At 57.8% G+C, this 19,432-nt stretch overlaps 1 protein-coding gene across 1 annotated transcript; it reads left to right on the top strand.

The window, feature by feature from the left end:
• The first annotated feature begins 11,063 nt into the window (after window positions 1–11,063).
• OLFML2B (olfactomedin like 2B) lies at window positions 11,064–19,410 on the top strand. The gene is made up of 6 exons (XM_044439111.1): window positions 11,064–11,171; window positions 12,469–12,645; window positions 14,796–15,009; window positions 15,442–16,017; window positions 16,952–17,128; window positions 18,438–19,410. The coding sequence occupies exons 2-6, from the start codon at window positions 12,472–12,474 to the stop codon at window positions 19,037–19,039; spliced, it is 1,743 nt and encodes a 580-aa protein (XP_044295046.1). The 5' UTR covers window positions 11,064–11,171; window positions 12,469–12,471; the 3' UTR covers window positions 19,040–19,410.
• Window positions 19,411–19,432: the final 22 nt, after the last annotated feature.

Raw genomic sequence — 19,432 nt, 5'->3', positions numbered from 1 at the left:
GCCCCTTGGTATCATATTCTTTTGCCAAAGACTGCACTGAGGATATTTTTACTCTTTAAGGGTATGTTCAGAGGAAAAACCATGTTCATTACTAAGCACTGTGTGCAGCAGATATTCCTAAGATACTCCTCTCTGCCGGGCTGTTCCAGATGAGGTTGCCGCTGGAAAAGTCTGGCAAGTTGGGTGCAACAAGAAGAACCCGCTGCGGGGCTATTTTATTCTGCAGCTTTGTGCCTGAGCCCGGCATATCCTCTAAAGGAATTTCCCTGGATTGCATTTACAGTTGTCAGAACGTTGCTTTGGCTGCGCCATGTGCCCTGGTGCACTTCAGAGCTTGGGAAACAGTCTGGCCCTGGCGAAGAGCAGGCTGTCCGTGCCATGTTGAGCCGAGCGTCTTGCCGGGGAGGTGGCTTTGAGAGGGGAGTGACTTTACGCATGGGAGGCACAGGGTTCCCTATAAGTGCACCCTGCAAGCCGTTTGTTCGTTTGTTTTCCTTCTAAATGGCGGGCGCCTTAATCCCCCGGGAGGAACAAGAGTGCTCGCAGGCGCCCCAGTGAAATCAGTGGGAGATGCAAGGTGGGCCGGCTCCGTTCGCCCAAAGCAACTTGCACAAGAGAACTTCCCCGTGGATTTGGCCCACTATGTTTAAATGAGATCATGCTAGAATGGATGGTTAGAAAATTGCAGCCTTTTCATTTCCCAAAACCTTTTAAAGAGAGACCAGAGTTGTTTGGGGGGAGGTTGACTAGTTTGGGGTTTTGGGGTTTTTGGGTGGTGGAAGAAAATTACTTTACCAGATAACCAAGGAACAGAAAACACTAAGAGTCAGCAGTATTTTAAACCAGTGACCCGTTTCTTTAGGGTTTCAGAATGTCTGAGTCTTTCCCGAACAGTCCGCAAAGCAAACATGGAACCGGGGGAGTGGGGGACGCAGGGTTCGGGGCAGACTGACTGGCCGGCCCTTCTGCTTTTCCTGGACTAGCTGCTCGGTGACTATGACAAGGTGAAAGCCGTGTCGGAAGGCCCGGACTGTCAGTGCAAGTGTGTGGTGAGGCCGCTGGGCCGGGGGGCCTGCCAGAGGATTAACGATGGCACGTCCAAGGCGGAGGACTTCTACACGGTGGAGACGGTCACCTCGGGAACCAACTGCAAGTGCTCCTGCGTCGCTCCGCCGTCCGCACTGAACCCCTGCGAGGGAGACTTCAGGCTGAAGCAGCTGCAGGAGGCCGACAGCAAGGACTTCAAGGTAACATGCGCTCAGCGGCTCTTTCCTGGGTGGTCGTTTGGTGCTCCCACTTCCCCAAGCGGTGGGCCTTTCGGGAGCAGGGCTTTTGCAGGGTGGCTCCTTCGGAGGAGGAAGGAGCTTTCTCCACAAATGTTCTGGATTTGGGGTGCCAGGAAAGAAAGAAGGCACCGTCCTCCTGCATCTTTTTTCCTCGAAGTGGACACCGGGTTCCCCAGCCTGGAGCTCGTTGGATGTTTTGGACTGCAACTCCCATCAAGCGAGCTGGGCATGCTGGGGGTTGCAGTCAGGCACATATGGAGGGCTCCAGGTTGGGGAAGGCTAGCATAGATCATGCCCTTGAAGCAAACCCCTCCCCAGTTTTTGCCAGCAAGCTGCCAGCTGTCCCCTTCGGCTGCGAAGCATCACTGCAGTGGCGGGGGGGGGGGAAGCAGGGAGGGCTGCTCACGAGTAGCCCCCTGCCCTGGAATGCATGGAAGCTGGCCGACCGCTGCCTGTCTGTGCCTGTTGCGGACCTGATCCAGCCCCCAGCAGTGCAGGGTCCGAGTTTTGCTGAGATGGCAGGGTGCGGTGCCACTTGCTTCTTTGCAAAGTGTGACGGTTTGAGTGACTGACACGAGGTGGGCCAGGAAGAGCCCCCGCCCCCGAAGGACAGGTGAGCAGCTCTGCAGCACCAGCACCTTTCTCGGGGCTTGGCATCCCAACAGGTGAGAGTCCCCCGCTTGGGCAGGGAGGGTCCTTTTCTGCTCAGCCCTCCCAACAAGAGACCGCGGGCTGTGCTGGATGCGGTCCAAAACGGGCAAGACTGGGTGTTCTGGTGGCACCTGGCGTACTTGACCGCAGCTGCTTGAGGGGGGAACAGGTAAAGCCTCAAGGAGCAGGGGCCGTCCTCGAGACAGCTGTGTCCTGGCAGAGCCCAGGTGTGGGGGCACCTTGTCTTCCCGCTGTTCCCCACTCCCCTTTTTCTTCCCGTGCTTCTCTGCCCTCCGAGTTACTGGATCATCCCTGGCAGAGACCGAACTGATGGCTTGTAGAGGACTTTTCGGACTGGGCCAAGGGCTGCCGAGGATCTGAGCAGGCAGAGAAATAAGAGCGGCTTTGCAGGACACGCCAAGCCACCGTGGTTCCTTGTGCAGGACGGTCTGTTGTGTCGTCTGAACCCTGCCTTGGTGTTTCAGCATGCTGCGCTCGGTTTTTAGAGACCAAGAGGAGAAGCAGTGGTCTGCTCTGTGGTTTCCACACTGCACCGTGGTTTCTCTCTTCATCTGAACCCCACATCATGGTCCTGCTGTGCAGCTACCATAGAGAAGTCACCATGTGTGGGTGGCCAGACAAGCTACTTCCGGCAGCCCTAGCCCTGGCTGAAGTTCCTGGAACACGTGTTGTGCGACAGATGACACTGGTGTTGAATGGCAGGTCTGGGAGCAGCCGAGGGCCGTGAACGTGATTCTCCAGGAGGGTGGGCACCCTCCCCTAGGGCAGACAGACCTCCTTTTCACAGTTTGTTCGCCTCGTCTGCTGCAAGCATCAGTCTCAGCCTCGTTCCTGCCGCTAGTCGTGATTTTAGCTCTTCCCCAGCCTTACCGTGCTTGGGCAACGGTCCTCCAGTGCCCATGTCTGGAGCGGGCTGTCTAGTTCGGGAGCAGGCCTTTGGAGCGGGGTGCCTCTGGCTCGGAAGGATGCCAGGATCAGGAGCACCAAAAAGCACCGGGACTTTGCAGGGCATTCGCAAAGTCCCCCTTCAGCCCGCAAAAGGAAATCCGTCAGGTTGGCTGAGGCTGCCTCAACGGCAGCAGGAGGCCCTGGCCGCTAGGACCCTGGTGCGCTGCGGAGGAGCGGAAGCAAGCGGAATCAGCGAAGGCTGGAAGAAGGGAGACGGAGGGTAAAAGGGCTGGTCGAGCTGAATGCGAGCAAACAGCTAGGTGTGAAGGGGCTAGATTCTGAGAGCTGGAATAGCGGGTTGGCCAAGTGCTAGAGGGGGACACCAAATATGCCCCTGGTTTGACATTTTGATCCCACCCTTCCCCCAAGGAACTTGGGGTGATGAGCAATGCCCCTTTCCTCCATTGTTGCCTCTTCACAACATCCCTGTGAGGTAGGCTAGGCTGAAAGGCAGCAAGTGGAGCTTTGAGCTGAGTGGAGATGGGTCCCCAGGCCCCTGCATCACCCGGGCTCTGGCTGGCACCTCGTCTCCGCCAGGAAGCCCCCCGTTGGCTCTCCTTGGTCCCCCACCCGTCTCTGCAGCTCAGCCCCGGTTCCCCCCAACAATCCCGTTGACCCGCCTTCCGGGGCCGTGGCGAGGGTTTGAACCCAACACTTCTATGGAGCACTTTTCACACTCAAAGAGCACAACAGACACACTTGGGGTGAAGGAATAGCAGATCGTTCCGTTTTGATCAGGCCTGGCCGGATGGGCCTTTGGAGTGTCTCCTGCTCTCCCCCTTCGCCAACTGGGAAGGGGCTGACCTCTGTCCCCACGCAGCCCGTGCCCCCCTCGCTGCTCTCGTGCTGCATGGGAAACGGCCCTGCCGGGCTGCTGCGTACGTGGCACCGTGCTGTGGAAGCGGTCGGTCTCAGCAGGGGGTGGGGGAAGTCAGGAATGTTCCCGGGAAAGAAAAGTAAATCCATGCTCGGAGTCCCTGCCCTTCCCAGATGGAAAGAAATGCATGTAAAGAACACGACTGGCTCTGGATGTTGGCAGTGCACGCCTGGCCCACATCCCCCTCTGGGGCCCTCCCAGATGTGCTGGACTGCAACTCCCATCATTCCCGGCCCGCGGGGCCATTGGCAGGGGGATGCAGTCCCACTTGTCTGGAAGGCCCGAGTATCGGGAGCACAGTGCCAAACGCCGCTGCATCCTTGCCAGCCTCCGTTGCAGCTAATTGTGTGCGACATCCCAGCCAAGCATGCAAAGAACAGGCGCTCGGGTCGGGCCAGTGCACGTACCCAGGACGCCGTCCGCAACAGGAGTCAACCAGGTGCCTCCGGGAAAGCAGCGAGTGAGGGCCAGCGGCGGCCCTCTGGGAATCGCCCTCCACAGCTGGCCCTCGGAGGCGGGGGCCCCACTGTTCCGGTTTCCCTCTTTTCTTGCCTGCAAGTGCCGCCCGGTGGCTGCCACCAGGCCGGCCACTTGCAGGCGGCACCCCGCACGTGCTCGTGTGGTTGCCCGGGGGAGAGGGTGCTTGCTTTGCTGTGCAGAGCAAGAAGTGCAGGAAGACGCCAGCTCCACGCGCTTGTTCTGGTAATTGTCGTCTTGCCTCATTTTCTGCTCTACAAGGCGTTTGGCAGCCCAGAATGTAACTCGAGACGGATGTTCCAGTCCCCCCGCGGCGCTGTTCCTGAAAGCCCCGGAACGCCAGCGCTCGGCCATCCCCTGCCTGGGCAGGCTCAAAGGACCTGTAATCCAGTTAACCGTTTGACCGGCCGTGCCGGCACCGCCTTTGTTCTCCGGGCAGCCCGGTGACGGCCACACTGGGGACCCACCCGGCCCGGCTGCTCCTTCCTGCCATCATATTTCAGGGCTTGGCTTCCCCTCCAAAATCGCCAACCCTTCCAACTTTGGCCGGGTCTTTTGGTGAGCATTAACGCTTTAAAGAGTGTTTCCAGAGGCGGTGTGCGCTTGCAGGGCTGCTCTCCTTCTCCCGCTTTGGCTCAGAATTCCCGTTCGCCTTTTCAACATTTCTTCCTCCTTTTGGAAGCACCCTCTTTGTTTTCAAGTAGGGAAGGAAGGCCCCAGCCTGGGGGCAGCAGCTCCCACACCTTCCCTGCACACCGTGTGGCCCATCCAGGGACAGGGCGTGGGGCTTGTGGAGCAGGGCTGGTCTCCATTGCCCCAGCATAGGGCGACTTTGGCCACAAGAGGAGTGAGAAGCCCGGATCGCTCTGCCAGCTCCTGGCCCCAATCCCGTTGGGAGATGCCTGTTGCCATGGGATGGATCCTGGAGGCCACACAGTGGCTTCTCTGCACCCATCATGGAAGGGCTCAAGCCATCCCAGTTGGAAGGGGCCGAGAAGGCCCTCTGTGCAGGACGCCCTTCAAGCATTCGCCTCAGAGGGCGGTCCAGCGGCCCCTTGAATTCCTCCGGTGTGGGAGGGCCCGGCCCCCCTCAATCACGGGTTCCACAGCCCTGCTTCTCTGACATGTCAGGAAGTTCTTCCCGAAGTCCAGCCGGGCTGCCTGCAACGCAAGCATTCCAGCATTCTGCGTCCTGCACTCCGGCATCCTTGATAGGTCCTGGGGAGGGCAGAAGATGCCGCAGGAACTGGGGGCTCTTGCAAGAACCGTGCTCAGAGTGGGATCGAGGTCGGGTTTTTGTCACTCGGAAAAGCCCTCAGGCGCTCCGGCTGTGTAAGTTCCCCCCAGGGAGATGCCAGTTTGGTGCAGGGCCTGCCAAGCGCCTTACCTTCGAGGAAGCCTTTTTGCTAAGCTGGACCTCCACCTGCTGTTTGTAGAGAGCACGAGGCGGAGAGGAGGAAGGGGGCGGCCCTGTGTCTGCCCACCCTCGGCTTTGGACAGGCTGGTGCCGGCGTGCTTCCCCCGCCCCGACTCCTGAGATTACTTGGAGGGAAGACAGCCCCTGGCAGAAAACAAGAGTTGCCCACCCCGTCGCAAGCCGGGTGCGCCGTTCGTGGCTCGCACTGCCCTCCCCGCCATTGGCGGCCTGCATCCGTGCCGTGCTCGCGAGCATCAGGCACCTTCTGGCGCGGCAGTTCTTGCAATGGCTCATCAGGTGGGCATGACCTCTCCCACGCCGCCGATGGTGGACGGGGACAGCGAAACGGCTGGCTGAAGGCGGCTCCATGAAATTGGCCCAGGGCAGAGAGCTCAGTGTCTGGCGACGCAGCCTCACCGCCTTGCGTCACCTGCTTGGCGAGGTCGGCTCTTCCCTTGCTTTCGTCCATCTTCGCGCTTGCTCTTTTCTCGGAATCCAGAGCGTGTGGGTCTCTGCTTCAGGAACGCCCTGGCGTTAGCCGTGCCGCGTGCCGTAACGCCGTCGGCTGCCTCGGTTGTTCCGGTGCACTTGGGTCACACGCCTTCTGCTCCTTTATTTCATTTCTGTACTGCCCTCCTCCTCTCTGCGGAGTTTGCAAGAAGCCTAATGAGAGAGCCAAATGCATGAGATTTCTTGTGTACTTTGCACTGTGCAGTATTCCTCGAAACGGAAGTCAGTCCAGGACCATTTACCGTGTGATCCTGACATTCCGCAGATCACAATCATCGTTTGTCACTGAGCAGTGGCGAGCTCGGGCGCTGAGTCGGGGGAGCCTGCTTTGCACCTGGCCACGTCCAGAAACTTGCCAGGCGGCCCTGGAAATGGCCCAGCCCCCCCAGCAGCGCGACATGCAGCGGGGGCAACGGCGGCCTGCTTGACCAGGCCGTGGGGGAGAGGCAGCAGTGTGCAAACTGCCCAGCGCTCTGTGTTATTGCCACCTCGCCGTGCATGCAAGATCCATGTTAATTTCTGTAGGGCAGATGCAAACAGGGGAAGTGGAAGAGCTGCCTGGGTAAATTCCCCTGAGAGTTTTCCTGACCTGCAGTCTGGTCTCCTCCTCCCACCCAGTGCCTGCCACGTGCCCGGACTGCTCTCCCTGCTTGTATCAGAGCCCCCGTTTCAGCTCCAGCTCTCTTCCCCGCCAACTTCTGGGAGCAATGGGCAGTGCCCAGGCAGAAGGTCTCTGCAGAGTTGTGGCCCAAGGTATGTTTAAGCAGAGGTGTGTGCGAGGTGAGCCGCACCCGGTCTCGAGCCACTTCCCCTGCTCCTCGGCCTCATCTCTGCCAGATCCTCGTTACTGGCTGGCTTCCGCTCCCCGGTCCCATTTGCCTCGCAGGCGAGTGGAAGCCCTCCTTTTTGGCAGATGCGCCGTGTGCGTGTTTAGAATGGAACGGTACCTGTCTCACGCTCTGTGCAGCATGGATGCATTTCCCCCATTCAGCCCAAACCCCGGTGCATAGCTCTGACGCACCACCGGTCTGGAGTTGTCACCGGTTGGATCAAGCTTTGCTCCCGGTTCTGGCAGATCAGGGGAGATCCTGGTGACACGAAAGGCCGGACGATGAACGTGCCTTTGTTCGTGCCTTTGCGGCGGTGCATCAGAAAGTCTTTGTGTGCTCAGGTCGGCACCCCCAGGGCCCAGTGCTCTGTTTCCAGCAGCAGCCAGATAGATGCCTTTCCCCTGTTTGATTTGCCCCCACGCATCCGGTCTGCAGGGCTGGGCTGCCTGCAAGCAGGACGAATGAATCCACTGGCACCTCCTTCCTCAGAGCTGCAAATGCTGGTTTTCCATAAGTGCGTCCAGCCCCCCGCTTTCTTCTAAAGGGAAACATGAGCCGGTCACGAACGCAGCTGTTCATAGGCGGGCTGGGCCGGGCCGGGCCAGGGCTCCGGCAGGTGCTTTGCAAGAGGGTCCCAGCTGCAGTTCCTGGAATCTGTAGCTAAGGCCATCAGCGGAAGGCCTGGGCGCGGGAGTTGCAGTTGTCCTCTCTGCCTGCCGGGGGCGTGTCTTCCTCGACTTCGGCGTTGTGCCTCCAGATGGCCTTGCGTCTCCATCCTCCCAGGTCGTCTAGGAACTCCAGCAGTCCGGAGGGCTAGTCCGCCGGGCTCCCTGCGGGGTTACGCAAGCACGCCTGGCTCGGGAGCCACGCTGGGAAGGCCCAGAACCAGGCCGGCCAGGGCCGTCGGACGCCAAGTGCAAGGCGAGGCTATTCATCATCAGAGGTTCCTGAGTCCATTTAGTGCTTTCCTTTTTTATAATTTGGCTCGAGATTCAAAGATACGGTTGGATGCCGTCGTCGTCTTAAAGAAACCTTTTCTTGCCGAGTCGGCTTGCCGGTCAGTTCCACTGCAGCAGCATTTTCTGGCTGGAGGCTGGACTTCCTTTAGCTGCAAATACCCGAAAGAGAAGTAAAGACTCACCCGATCACCCTCTGAATATGGATGGAGGGCGAGAAATGGCGGGGAACACCCAGCATTACACGGAGGGAAATAGAAAAAGTTGCCAGCAACTGTACTGGGTGGGGATGATGGGAGTTGTAGTTGCATTTGGAGGATGTCGAGTTGGGGAAGGCTGTAAATAGTTTGTGAGGGTAGAAGGAGAATGAACATTATGCAGAGACCAGAAAGTTGCAACTTTCAGTAAACGTTGGTGAAGGGGCTTCCATGACCCCCCCCGCCCCCCCCAGGCCACCCTTCTATTTAGTATAATTGCAGATGAGGCAACTGATAAAATAACGACGTGGCTGTTGAAGTTAATGGGAAAGAAATACATTTGGTCTAAATATAAAAGAGAACGAAGCACAAGTCTTTGTGACAAATGGAAAACAGCCCTGTTGTCGTAGGCGGCATGAAAACGGAGATGAATTGAGTAAATGCATTGCGTTTAACTTTTTGGAAAGCAGAAAGAGTGAATCAGTGATCTAGGTCAAGAATTTGAACTGCACTGCTCTCAAGATCGGAGGTTCTCCAGGGGAGGTTCCGGGGGGGCAACAAGCGGAAGGACCTCTTTGTGGGCAGCCCCCCAGCTGTGGAGCGCAAGGCCGGCTCGCTGCCATGTCACCCACTCTCCAGCGCTGCGTTAAAGCTTCTCCCAGCTTCCAGGCACTTCAGAGCATCTGTCCAGATGTCTGTGGTCCCAGCTGTTTCAGCCGTTTCTTTGCGTGCCCAGTGGGGGAGAGAAAGCGGGCGAGCGGAGAGAACAGCGCTGGCCAGCGACATGTGAAGTGGAGGGAAAGGACGAGCCGGGAATGCCCAGGCCGAGGCAGCGCACGGGAAGTGGTGACCACGCCGGGCCATGGTTGTGCTCGCAGCCCCCGTGGTGGACAAGCCCCCGCCGGCTCCTCAGCTTTGCAGCTGGAGAGGCGGCAAAGCCGGCACCTCAGAGCCCTCAGCCTGTGATTGTCGGGACGGTCTCCACCATCGGAGGGGGGAGAGGGTGCGTGCTTGGTGCTTGCCTCCGGGGTTGGGCAGGCACGAGGGCGGCACTGCCAGCCTTCCTCGGCCCCACTTGGCCGTGCCTTCTGGCACCAAGCTGGGGGGAAGCGCCGGGCCTTTGGAAATAACCCCCACGGCAGTGCCAAGATCTGCTCTCGGGGGTGGTAGGCTCAGCTTGGGTGGGTCGCCGGGCCAGCTCGAGGTGCGGCCCCGGAACGGAGTCTGGCGGGACGCAGCGTGAGAGAGTTTCCAAAGGGAAGCTGGAAGAAAACGGGGCAAGCGGCAAGGAAGGAACGGGGTGCAACAACTTGCACAAAACGGAGGAGAGACCCGTCAGAGATGCTGCAGAGGGAGGACGGCTGCGTGGAGGAAAGCTTTGGCACGCAAGAGCCAATTTCCTAACGGTCCCGTGAACTGAGCGTGAAATATCAGGGCGAGTCTCCTGTAGGAGTTTGCCTGCTGTAAACTTCGTGGGCTGACTGGAGGCTGTGGGCCCCGTTTCATCGGCAGCCCTGCTAAGCGTTTGCCCCCTCTGAGGGTGCTCCGTGAGCACCTTTGGCCGTGAAGAGCAGGGCACGAGTTCGAGTTGAAGGCGCCCGGCCCTGCCAGAGTTGCGCTGCCGGCTGTTTTTCTGGACGGCTCTTGCGCCACCCACACACTGCAGAGCCGGTGGTTCATTTTCCCATAGGAAGTGAAAACAGTTTTCCAGGAGACTGGAGTGGGAAGTTTTGGGAGGGTTGGAGGCAGGCTCGCCTCTTTCCCTCTTCTGCCTTCCGGACTGCCTGAGTGCGACGAGTTGGCTGGCCGGAGCACTCAGGAAGGGGTGGCCTGGCAGAGATCTCTGCGGCTGAGCAGCGCTCCGTGGTGCTGTTTGTGAAGCTACTCTGACCGCCGCCTGGCCTGTCGGAATTGCGTTCCAGCGCATTATTGCCAGGAAAGCTTTGCCCACCTGACTTCTGCATGGCTGCTGGGAAAGGAGCAAAACCAGGCCAGTAAACAAGTGGGCAGCCTGGGATGGGCCAGTAGAAAAGCGGGGGGGGGGGGCCGGCAGCCCATGGCCACACTCACTCAGGGTTTCTGTGGACCAAGCTGGCTGGGCTTAAGTCTGGCCTGCTCCACTAGTCCTGGCATTGTAAAGCTGTGTTCTGTATCTCGGTTCATTCTTTTGCTGGAGCAGGACCAAGACTAGCCTGCAGCTCGGGAAGGGCTCCTCAGGAGCGGCAGCGAACGAGTGATGCCCCCAGAGCAGTGTGGTGCAGTGGTTCATGTTGGCTGGGACTCAGCCGTGAAGCTCTTAGCCTGACCTACCTTGCAGGGTTGTTGTGGGGTTGAAAAGAAGAGGAAGAGAACCTTGGGAATTGGCTTGGGTTCCTTGCGAGGGAAAAACAGGATATCACCATAATGCAGGAATAACGATGTGGGCGCCTGCTCTTCCTCTCCCACCTCCCATTTCATTTCCCCTCCACATCCCCTGGGGGGGCTGCAGAGCCAGGGCGCTGCAGCTGGGGAGCGGCACCCACTGCCGGAGCATCCTCTTGGGGCCCCCGCTTGCCGGGCTTTCCCTGAGCGGGCCGCCGCACATGCTTTTCCAGGGGGCTCTCCCTGCTTTTCCTTCCTGACCCCTGAAAAGGCTCCGCCCACCCCAGGCTCCGGCGCTATGGCCCCGCAATGCAATGGGAAGCGGAGTGGGGGGCGGTTTCCCGGGTGGTTTGCAGAGTGTCAAATGCGCTCTGTCGTCTTCACAGCAGCCCTGCGAGGGAGAGGAGGCCGAGAGAGCACTGCTCGTTGCGCTGTCGGACTCATCCGGAGGGTGTGCAGACGGTCCCCGGGCCGCGCACGCGCATCCGAAGGGGGCAGCCGCTGACCTCGCTGTGCCGTGTGTCCTTTGCAGCTGGCGGCGGTCATCGAGCTGCTGGAAGGCGCTTTCTACGGCTTGGACTTGCTGAAGCTGCACTCCGTCACAACGAAGCTGGTGGGCCGAGTGGACAAGCTGGAGGAGGTAAGATGAGCCGGCTTCTCCCGGGAGTCCCGTGGCCCTGCAGGCCTCCCTGTGTCAGGCTGGGCCAGAAAAAATGGTGGCAGGCCTTCCTGCGGAGGACCAGACCTAGTGAGTGGAGCAAGAATGCGCCGCCCCATGTCGAAATCAGTGGTTAATGAACGTGGTCGGCACCAAGGCCAGTAGGACTGGAATGAAGCGCCTTGCTAGCCGGGGCATAAAAGACGAACACATCTTACCGTTGCTGCACAGGGTGCAGTGCAGCTTCAGTCAGACACTTCCCAGGCCCAAAGTTAAACGTGCTCAATGCCTCCTGTGATCGCGCCAGAACTTCACGTGTGCAATTCTGGCGTGTTTCAAGGAAAGGAAGCCTTAGGACTCCATAGGAGCCCTTTCTGTCAAACGTGCTTAAGACTGTGCCATCAGGTACTTCAGATCTGTTGGGCTGTGCCCATGGGTTGTGCTTGCCAGAAAATTGATACACAGCATGGTTGGTTGGTTGGTTTCCAGGAGGGCCTTTAGCAGGAAAAAAATGCCAGGAAAATATTCCACACTTGCATTTCTGTCTGCCATTCTGCTAAAGGCACAGTTGGCGGCTTTATAAGTGTGAAACAATTGCAGGAGCAGCAGGTAAAAACCAGCTGCTCTCCCCGGTAACGGAAGGGGGAACTCCATCCTTATCCTTGTTCCATGTTGTTAACGAATTCTAATTCAGCAGCTCCCCATTTGAAGTAGCCCCTGTCTCAGTTTGACCCAGCCTTGTTGTAAAGGGCCAGTCTGGATTGGGGGGCTGGATTGCTCCCCCCGGGTCCCTTTGCTTGCACCCGCAGTCTGGCCTGCCCCACACCTTCCCATGCTGGCTAGAAGCGGTGGGAGTTAAGTCCCACGCCAGGGCTTTTGGAGGGCGGGTTTGGGAAGGTGGAGTGGGGCTGGGGGAGACGGCCCTCCCGTCTCGCGTGGGGGGCCGGCGTAGCTCAGGCGCTTTTCCGCAGTGTTCACATGCTTCCATCGCTGGGACTCTGGTGGGCACGAGTCCCCTCCAGTCTCGCCAGGTGGTGTCGTCCTCCGAATGAGGGGCAGGGCTTGCTGCTGCCCCCTCGGAGGGCACCCTGCTTCAGCCGGCCTTCCGGGCTGCGGCTCGCCGGTTGTGGCACCAAAGGGCTCCCGGTCCTTGCAGAGACAAGCAAAGCTCCTTCCAGGGTGGAGTGGCAAGCAGCAACTCGGGCTGGAGACCAGATTGTCAAGTGCTGAAGCTTTTTGTGCATCGACCAGCTTTTCTTTCTGCCTGTGCACATGCCAGGAAATGTCTAGAAATCGCACGAAGGAGAGCAAGCGGAAGAGGCAAAATGAGGACGAAAGCTTTCAGGAAACGGCCGTTGAGGACAAGATGAATTCTTCCAGCAGCATCTCCGGCAACCTGGCGGACATCCAGAGTTCGTTGCAGAGGGATGCTGCCGCAGCCTATACTCTGGCCGAGGTGAGACCGGCCTGGCCTTTTAAGAAAAGCTAATAATGGGAACCTGCCCCGAACAAGAGTATCCCTGAGCTGTCCTTCAGGAAGCCCTCAGAGCTGGAAAGTGTACAGGTCTTTTGCTCCACTAATAAAACTGGGGTTCTGACAGGACCCGAGTCCCTCCTGCTACCAGATTTAAATCTCTAGTGGAACCAGTTAGCTTTCAGATGCTAACTAAAAGCATATCAGGCTCAGTGAAAAGATACTGTTTAATTTCCTCTGTATTTCCTGTTCTGTGTTTACCATAGAAATTTGATACAGATAATTTCACTAGTTTCTGATCTTCAGTTGCTCTCTTCCTAATAGAATGAGAGTGGAACTATATATTTTAGTGGCAAATACGTGGTTAAGGATCGTAGAATAGCCAGTGTAAGCCCAATTTTTAAAAAGGGATCCAGAGGGAATCTGAAAAATCATGGGCTCCTTCACTTGACTGCTGTTCTGGGTAAATTGGCCAAAAGCATTAATAAACATAAAATTAGTAAGCATGGAGAAGGTTAAGTGCTGCTGAAAAAGGACCAGCCTGTCTTTTGCAAGAGTTCTTTGAGAGCATTGGTGACCAAGTGGGAATTGCTAACTTGGACTTTGCCAGGCTGTTGACAAGTTCTTGCCAAAGACTTCTGAGCAGACTTCGCAGCCGCGGAATGAGGGAGGAGGCCCAGCGACTGGTCAAAGAGCAGAACACTGGCCGTGGGAATTCTTCCAGTGGAACGATGTGGCGTCCCGTAGGAATCTGCGCAGGGGCCAGTTCTTTTCAGTGTGCTCAGAAACGATCTGGAATTTGGAGCGAGCAACGAAGTGGCCCAGTTGGATGACGCTGAATTATTTAGGGCGGCTAGAACCAAAAGGGATTGTGAGGAACATCAAAAGGGCCACTGTCGCTCAGTGTAAGCAAGCGCAGAGTCGTATCTGTGGGAGGCAAAAAATCCCCACTCCCAGTTGAGGCTGATGGGATCTGAGAAAGCGGCGGCTGAGCAAGGAAGGGATCTTGCGGGGGGGGGGGGCAGCTCAATGAAAATGTGGGCCCTGAGCGGGGCTTTTGTGCAAAAGATACACTCCATGTTAGGAATAAGTAGGAAGGGAATGGAGGATGAAACGGCTCCCGTTGGACAGATCTGCAGGGCAGCCCACAGTTGGCCGTTCTGGTCACCGCGCTTAGCAAATGATCTGGTGGTGCTGCGAAGCAGCAGTGGCAGCGCTTGGGGGTGTGGAGCAGTCCCTTCACAAGAACAGGTGCGGCACCGCGGGTGGGAAAGCTCAGGAGGGAAGCGGCTGTGGGAGACAGGAGGAACGGAGGCATGGGATGGAGAACGCGGAGAGCAGGGCATCGCTTTCCCTCTCGTGAGAGTTGGACCCACCCCGTGGAGCTGATGGGGGGAAGGTTTGTTGGTTGATCGATTTATAACTTTTTTAGACTGTCCCTTACCGAAGTCTCGGGATGGTTTAACAGCGACAGAATCAGGTCGGAGAAAAGAGGTCCCGCTTCACGTAGCGCAGAGTTAAGCCCCGGCGTCCCCTTCCTCGAGACGGCGTGACGGCCACCCGCTTGGAGGGCTTCGGAAGGGGACCGGGCGAGTTCATGGAGCAGGTGGTGGCCGTCGGGGGCCGCGATGGCTTGTGCACTCAGCACATGCGCCACTTGCTGGGGAGCATGGGCGGGCACTTGCGCATTCCCGCGGGCAGCTGGTTGTGCACTGTGTCGACAGGATGCTGGGCCGGATGCTGCGGATGCTCTGAGGGTCTTTAATTGTTTATGTGTGTGGAGGGGGTGGGGGTGGATGGGGGCCGTATTTTGTTTGTAAACAACTTCAGGAGCTCTTAGGGGCAGGTAGAGGAAGACATGCAAATGCCTTAAATGCATAAATTTGGGAAGAAGAGCCCTGTCTCCGGCTGGGATGCCTTTGAAAGGGGTCAGGGAAGTGGGTGAGAAAGTTGCGCCGAATTTGTTCGCTGTGAGGGCTATGTGGGTGGCAACTCTCCGAGCCCCAGGTGTTCCGAGGGGGGTCCCCAGCGAGCGTGGAGTGCCACCCGCAAGCCCTACCTGGGGGCTGGAAACAGGTGAGCGAGGCTGAGCTGCCGGGGCACCGCCTAACCTGCCGCTTTACTTCTGAAAGGAGAAATACGACGAGGTTTTCCTGCACGACAGACTGGTGGCTCCGCCAGCGAGCTCTGCCAAATCCTTGCACTACGCGCCCCCCGCTCTGGGGGCAGCCCCCCCAAAGTCAGCCTTGCCAAGGAAGCCTCGCCCCCCCGCCCAGCCGACCATAATCCGAGGAGTCACGTACTACAAGGCCAAAGAGGCCGAGCTGGAGAACCACCTCGAGGAACGTAGGTTGTGGTTTCTACCATTCAGCACAGGGAAAACTGGGGAGGGGCTTCCAGAATGCCAGACACGGTTGCCTCATTCACATCACTCAGATATTATTTTAAAATTGGAGTCCTTGAAATGTTACTCTTTGAGGGCAGGATTTCTTAGAGAGATGCGACAATGGGGCAGGTGTCTGCCCCACCCGAGTCCTCTCCAGACTCGTTGGAATACCTTCGGCTCCCATGGCCAGAGAGCAGGGCACCCTGGGATTAGTAGTCCAGAACCTCTGCTGGAGATAGGGTGGGATCAGGGTGAAAGCATCTGGTGGTGGGGTTTGACCTGCACGCTGGGGGGCGCGCCTCGCTGAGAGGCTGTGGGACGTGGCCCAGGAGGCCTGGCGCAGCTCCGGGTCTCTGGCCTGGTTGCCCTCCAGCTTGCTCTCTCTCTGGCAGAAGACGAGACTTTCAGTGGCGACCCCATAGATCTGCTGATAGAAGACCAGCTTCTGCAGCAGAACGACCCGCCATACGTTCCCACGAGGAAGCCGCCGCCCGGGGAAGGGTGGCTGTTACTCCAGAGCACCGAGCCAGTGGGGGAACCCATGGCCAGCACCACGCCTGCTGGAAAAGAAGCTGTCGGGCCCACGGCTGCGGCCGTGGAGCCGACCCGGTCCCCTATCCTCACGGAGCGGGAGCCTACCTCAACGCCAGTCCTCACGACTCCCAGCAGCCACGTTTCAGCGTCTCTGGGGACCACCACGGCTGCCCACGTGTCCACAGTCACTGGGCCAGTGGCCGGGAATGCCACCCAGGGGGCCCCGGCCCCCACGACACCCACAACGCCGAACACAGCCACCACAACAGTGCCCAGTTCTGGAGCGACCACAGCCAGGTTCCAAGCTCGGAGAGCAGCGGAACCAAGCCCAGCTGCCGCCACTGAAGTGGTGACCATAGTGGCCCCGGGCCGGCCTGGCCTCACTGCCACCCCCAAGCCCAGCTTCGATGAGGAGGACATCCGAAACAGCATCGGTGAGCCCTTGCGGTTACGCTTCTTGATGTGTGACGGCACCATCAGCCTGGTGAAGTGGCAAGGCGTGTGGGCCTAAAGTGCTGTAAAACTACCAAAAGCTCTCCTCTCCTCTCCGTATGGAATGGTTTTCAGCATGGTAGACCCGCTTGCAAAGAGGCTCAGTGAGGGCAGCAGGACAGGCGCTGTTGCAAATGCTGATCCTTGGCCTGTGTTTGAACTTAGTCAAGGCCATTCTGCTGGTGGTGTGGAGAGACAAGGGGGCTGCAAACCAGCTTGGGATGGGCAGGGTCTGAGCGGTCCTTCCGCATCTTAGAGCCCCCAAACCATCTGGTTGCCTGCCTAAAGGAACTGGTGCCAGGTGTAGACAAGGATAGGCACGGCACTCCACCTTGGCGATATTTGCTAGACGGACTGAGGGGTCATGCCTGAGTTGTAAAGCCTGACTTACTGATTAAATGGCTCTCCGGCAGAGAAACGAAGCCACCCGGACATTAGGTAAATGGATTCTGCATATTTCAAAGACTTTCCCGGAATGCCCATGTTGATTTGTGTGTACATTTAAAACTGTACATAAGAATTGCCCCAAATTCAAATAAAAAACATAAATTACAGAATTAATCAGGGCATGAAACAAGATCCTGCCAAACGAAGTTAGGAGGGTGTCTGAAAGAGGGGGGCCTTCTTGGTTATGGCACCTCACTTTCGAAATGTCCTCCCTCAAGAGGACGGGCTGGCGACCCCAGAGTTATCACCTTGGTACTAGGTAGACATTCCCTTTTCCCTTTTCTTTCAGGCTTGTTTACACATCAGATTCCAGACTTCCGGCTTAGATTTGCCTAAGATTTACTGGAATGTACCTGCTTTGCATCTTTTATTACGTTCCGTTTCTGTGCTGTTCTTATAACCGTCCCTCTGTGCGGCTGGTTCTTTCAGGACAGTGCAAGGACACTCTCTCCACCATCTCTGGCCCCGTGATCCAGAACACGTACGGACGGAACGAGGGCGCTTGGATGAAGGACCCTGTGGCCAAGGACGAGCGGATTTATGTCACCAACTATTACTACGGCAACACCCTGGTGGAGTTCCGGAATCTGGACAGCTTCAAACAAGGTGGGTGGGTGGGTGGGTTGGGGCGGCCTCGTGCGTGGCACCGAGGGAGGCCGGGGCGTCTGGCGGAGTTGGGTGCCCCCCCCACCCAGGAAAGCTCTGGTGGGAGGAAGCATTGTCCTGGAGCAGAGGTGGATAGCGTGCATGAGAGGAATGAAGGAACTGCAGCACGTTGTGATTCTGGGGTAGGGCGGGGAGCGAACGCTGGGGGAACTGCCTGCCCGGGGACCCGCAACGGTCCCGCACACCTAAGCGTGCCTTGGCTGTCCCCGAGGGCCCGCTAAGCATTTGCCATCCAAATTGGATCAGGACTCCCTGGAAAGCAGACGTCCGGTGGCTGAAGCCTATGTCTGAAATCTCCCAGGATCTCATGTTTTCAGATATGAAACTTGACCTCACTTTGGAATGCGATCGGTAGCTGCTGTTGATGTTGGCAGCGGCCAGAGAAGTGTCAGACGTATAGATTAAATGGAAGTATCGGATGGGGGGAGTTCAGGACGTGATTTCTGCAGAGGGGCTTTGGTCCGGTTTTTCCGGGTGGCCCAGCCCCACTGCTGCCCCCTGCAGCGGGCAGGGCTCCAGGCTTCTGCATTGCATTTTCAGGGGCTGGAGGGGGCGCTGTGGCGAGGGGGTGGGGACGCCCCTCTGCCAGCCCAGTCTGCATCTGACCAGAGACGCTTGCAAATTCTCAAGTACTTGCAGAGGAAAAATTAGAGGAGTGAGTTCATTTCATGCTTTCCCCAAAAGTGTGGGTTTCAATTCCGATCTGTTCCAGCAAGCATGGCCCATAGACAGGCATGCTGGGTGTTGTAATCCAAAGCATTTGGCGGGCGCTGGGTTGGGGAAGGCTGAAGGCGAAAGCACCTTAGTGAAGCACACTTCGGTCTCTGGTTGCTCCATGGAGGACCGCAGAGGTTTTCCCTGACCCTCTTGGGGAGCCAGAGGGAGCCCCGGGTAGATGAGGCAGAGGCTGCCTGGTGGTCTGGACTGGGATGCTCATCAGCCTCAGCCAGTCAGGGATTATGGGCATCGTAGTCCACCACACCCAGAGGGTCCCAGGCGGCCTGCTCTCAGTGGATCAGAGAAGAGTAGAGGTGGAAGGGCCCAAGAAGGCCCCTGGGTCCAGCCCCCTGCTGTTGCAGGACACCAAGCTGCACATCCCGTAAAGGTTTCCCCAGCTGGCCAGTGGCAGCACCGAAGCGGAGGACCAGGGCTCTGGTTCAGTGAGGGCAGCGCCCCCCCCCCCCCCGGCGGAAGGCCAGGCTGAGGCCACGCATGTGCTCGCGCTGACGGTGCCTTCCCTGCCTTCCAGGCCGCTGGAGCAACTCCTACAAGCTGCCCTACAGCTGGATGGGGACAGGCCACGTGGTCTTCAACGGCTCCCTCTACTACAACCGGGCTTTCACCCGCAACCTCATCAAGTACGACCTGAAGCAGCGCTACGTGGCCGCCTGGGCCATGCTGCACGACGCCACCTATGAGGAGGAGACGCCGTGGCGGTGGCGTGGCCACTCCGACGTGGATTTTGCCGTGGATGAGAACGGGCTGTGGATCATCTACCCTGCCCTCAGCTACGACACCTTCAACCAGGAGGTGATCGTGCTCAGCAAGCTCAACGCCCTCGACCTGAGCACGCGGAAGGAGACCACCTGGCGGACGGGCCTGCGCAGGAATTTTTACGGCAACTGCTTTGTCATTTGCGGGGTGCTCTACGCGGTGGACAGCCACAACAAGAAGAACGCCAACATCTCCTATGCGTTCGACACCCACACCAACACCCAGATTGTCCCACGCCTGCTCTTCGAGAACGAGTACTCATACACCACGCAGGTGGACTACAACCCCAAGGACCGGCTGCTCTACGCTTGGGACAATGGGCACCAGGTCACGTACGACGTCATCTTTGCGTACTGAGGATCCCGTGGGGCGATTTAATGGGCCACCGGCACCTTTTCTATAAATATTTTTTATTGTACAAATCAGAGTAAATGGGGTGGGGGGTTAACCTTAAAAACTACAGAACGTGGATTGTAGATCAGTCCACCTGCCAAAGTCAACCTTTCTTATTTTGGGCCTAACTTTGCTTTTGTTTTTTTATACCAAATATGCTGCCACCCGAGAGACCGTGGAAAATGTTCTTCATTTAGTGCCTGCCAAGCGCAGACCCTCAGAGGAAGGAAAGCATCCTTTGCCATGTTGCTATTGTAACACAAGACTTAAACGTTGGAAGAGAAAGCCCAAAAAAGTTACCATTTTTATAATAAAATATAAATGTTAAAACTGTATAATCAGACTCCTGCGAAAATC

Source organism: Varanus komodoensis, unplaced genomic scaffold (genome assembly GCF_004798865.1).
Source record: "Varanus komodoensis strain SLA01 unplaced genomic scaffold, ASM479886v1 scaffold34_1, whole genome shotgun sequence".
In the NCBI taxonomy this organism is placed as follows: Eukaryota; Metazoa; Chordata; class Lepidosauria; order Squamata; family Varanidae; genus Varanus; species Varanus komodoensis.
The sequence above is the reverse complement of the archived record's forward strand: the minus strand, read 5'-3'. Positions and strand labels throughout refer to the sequence as shown.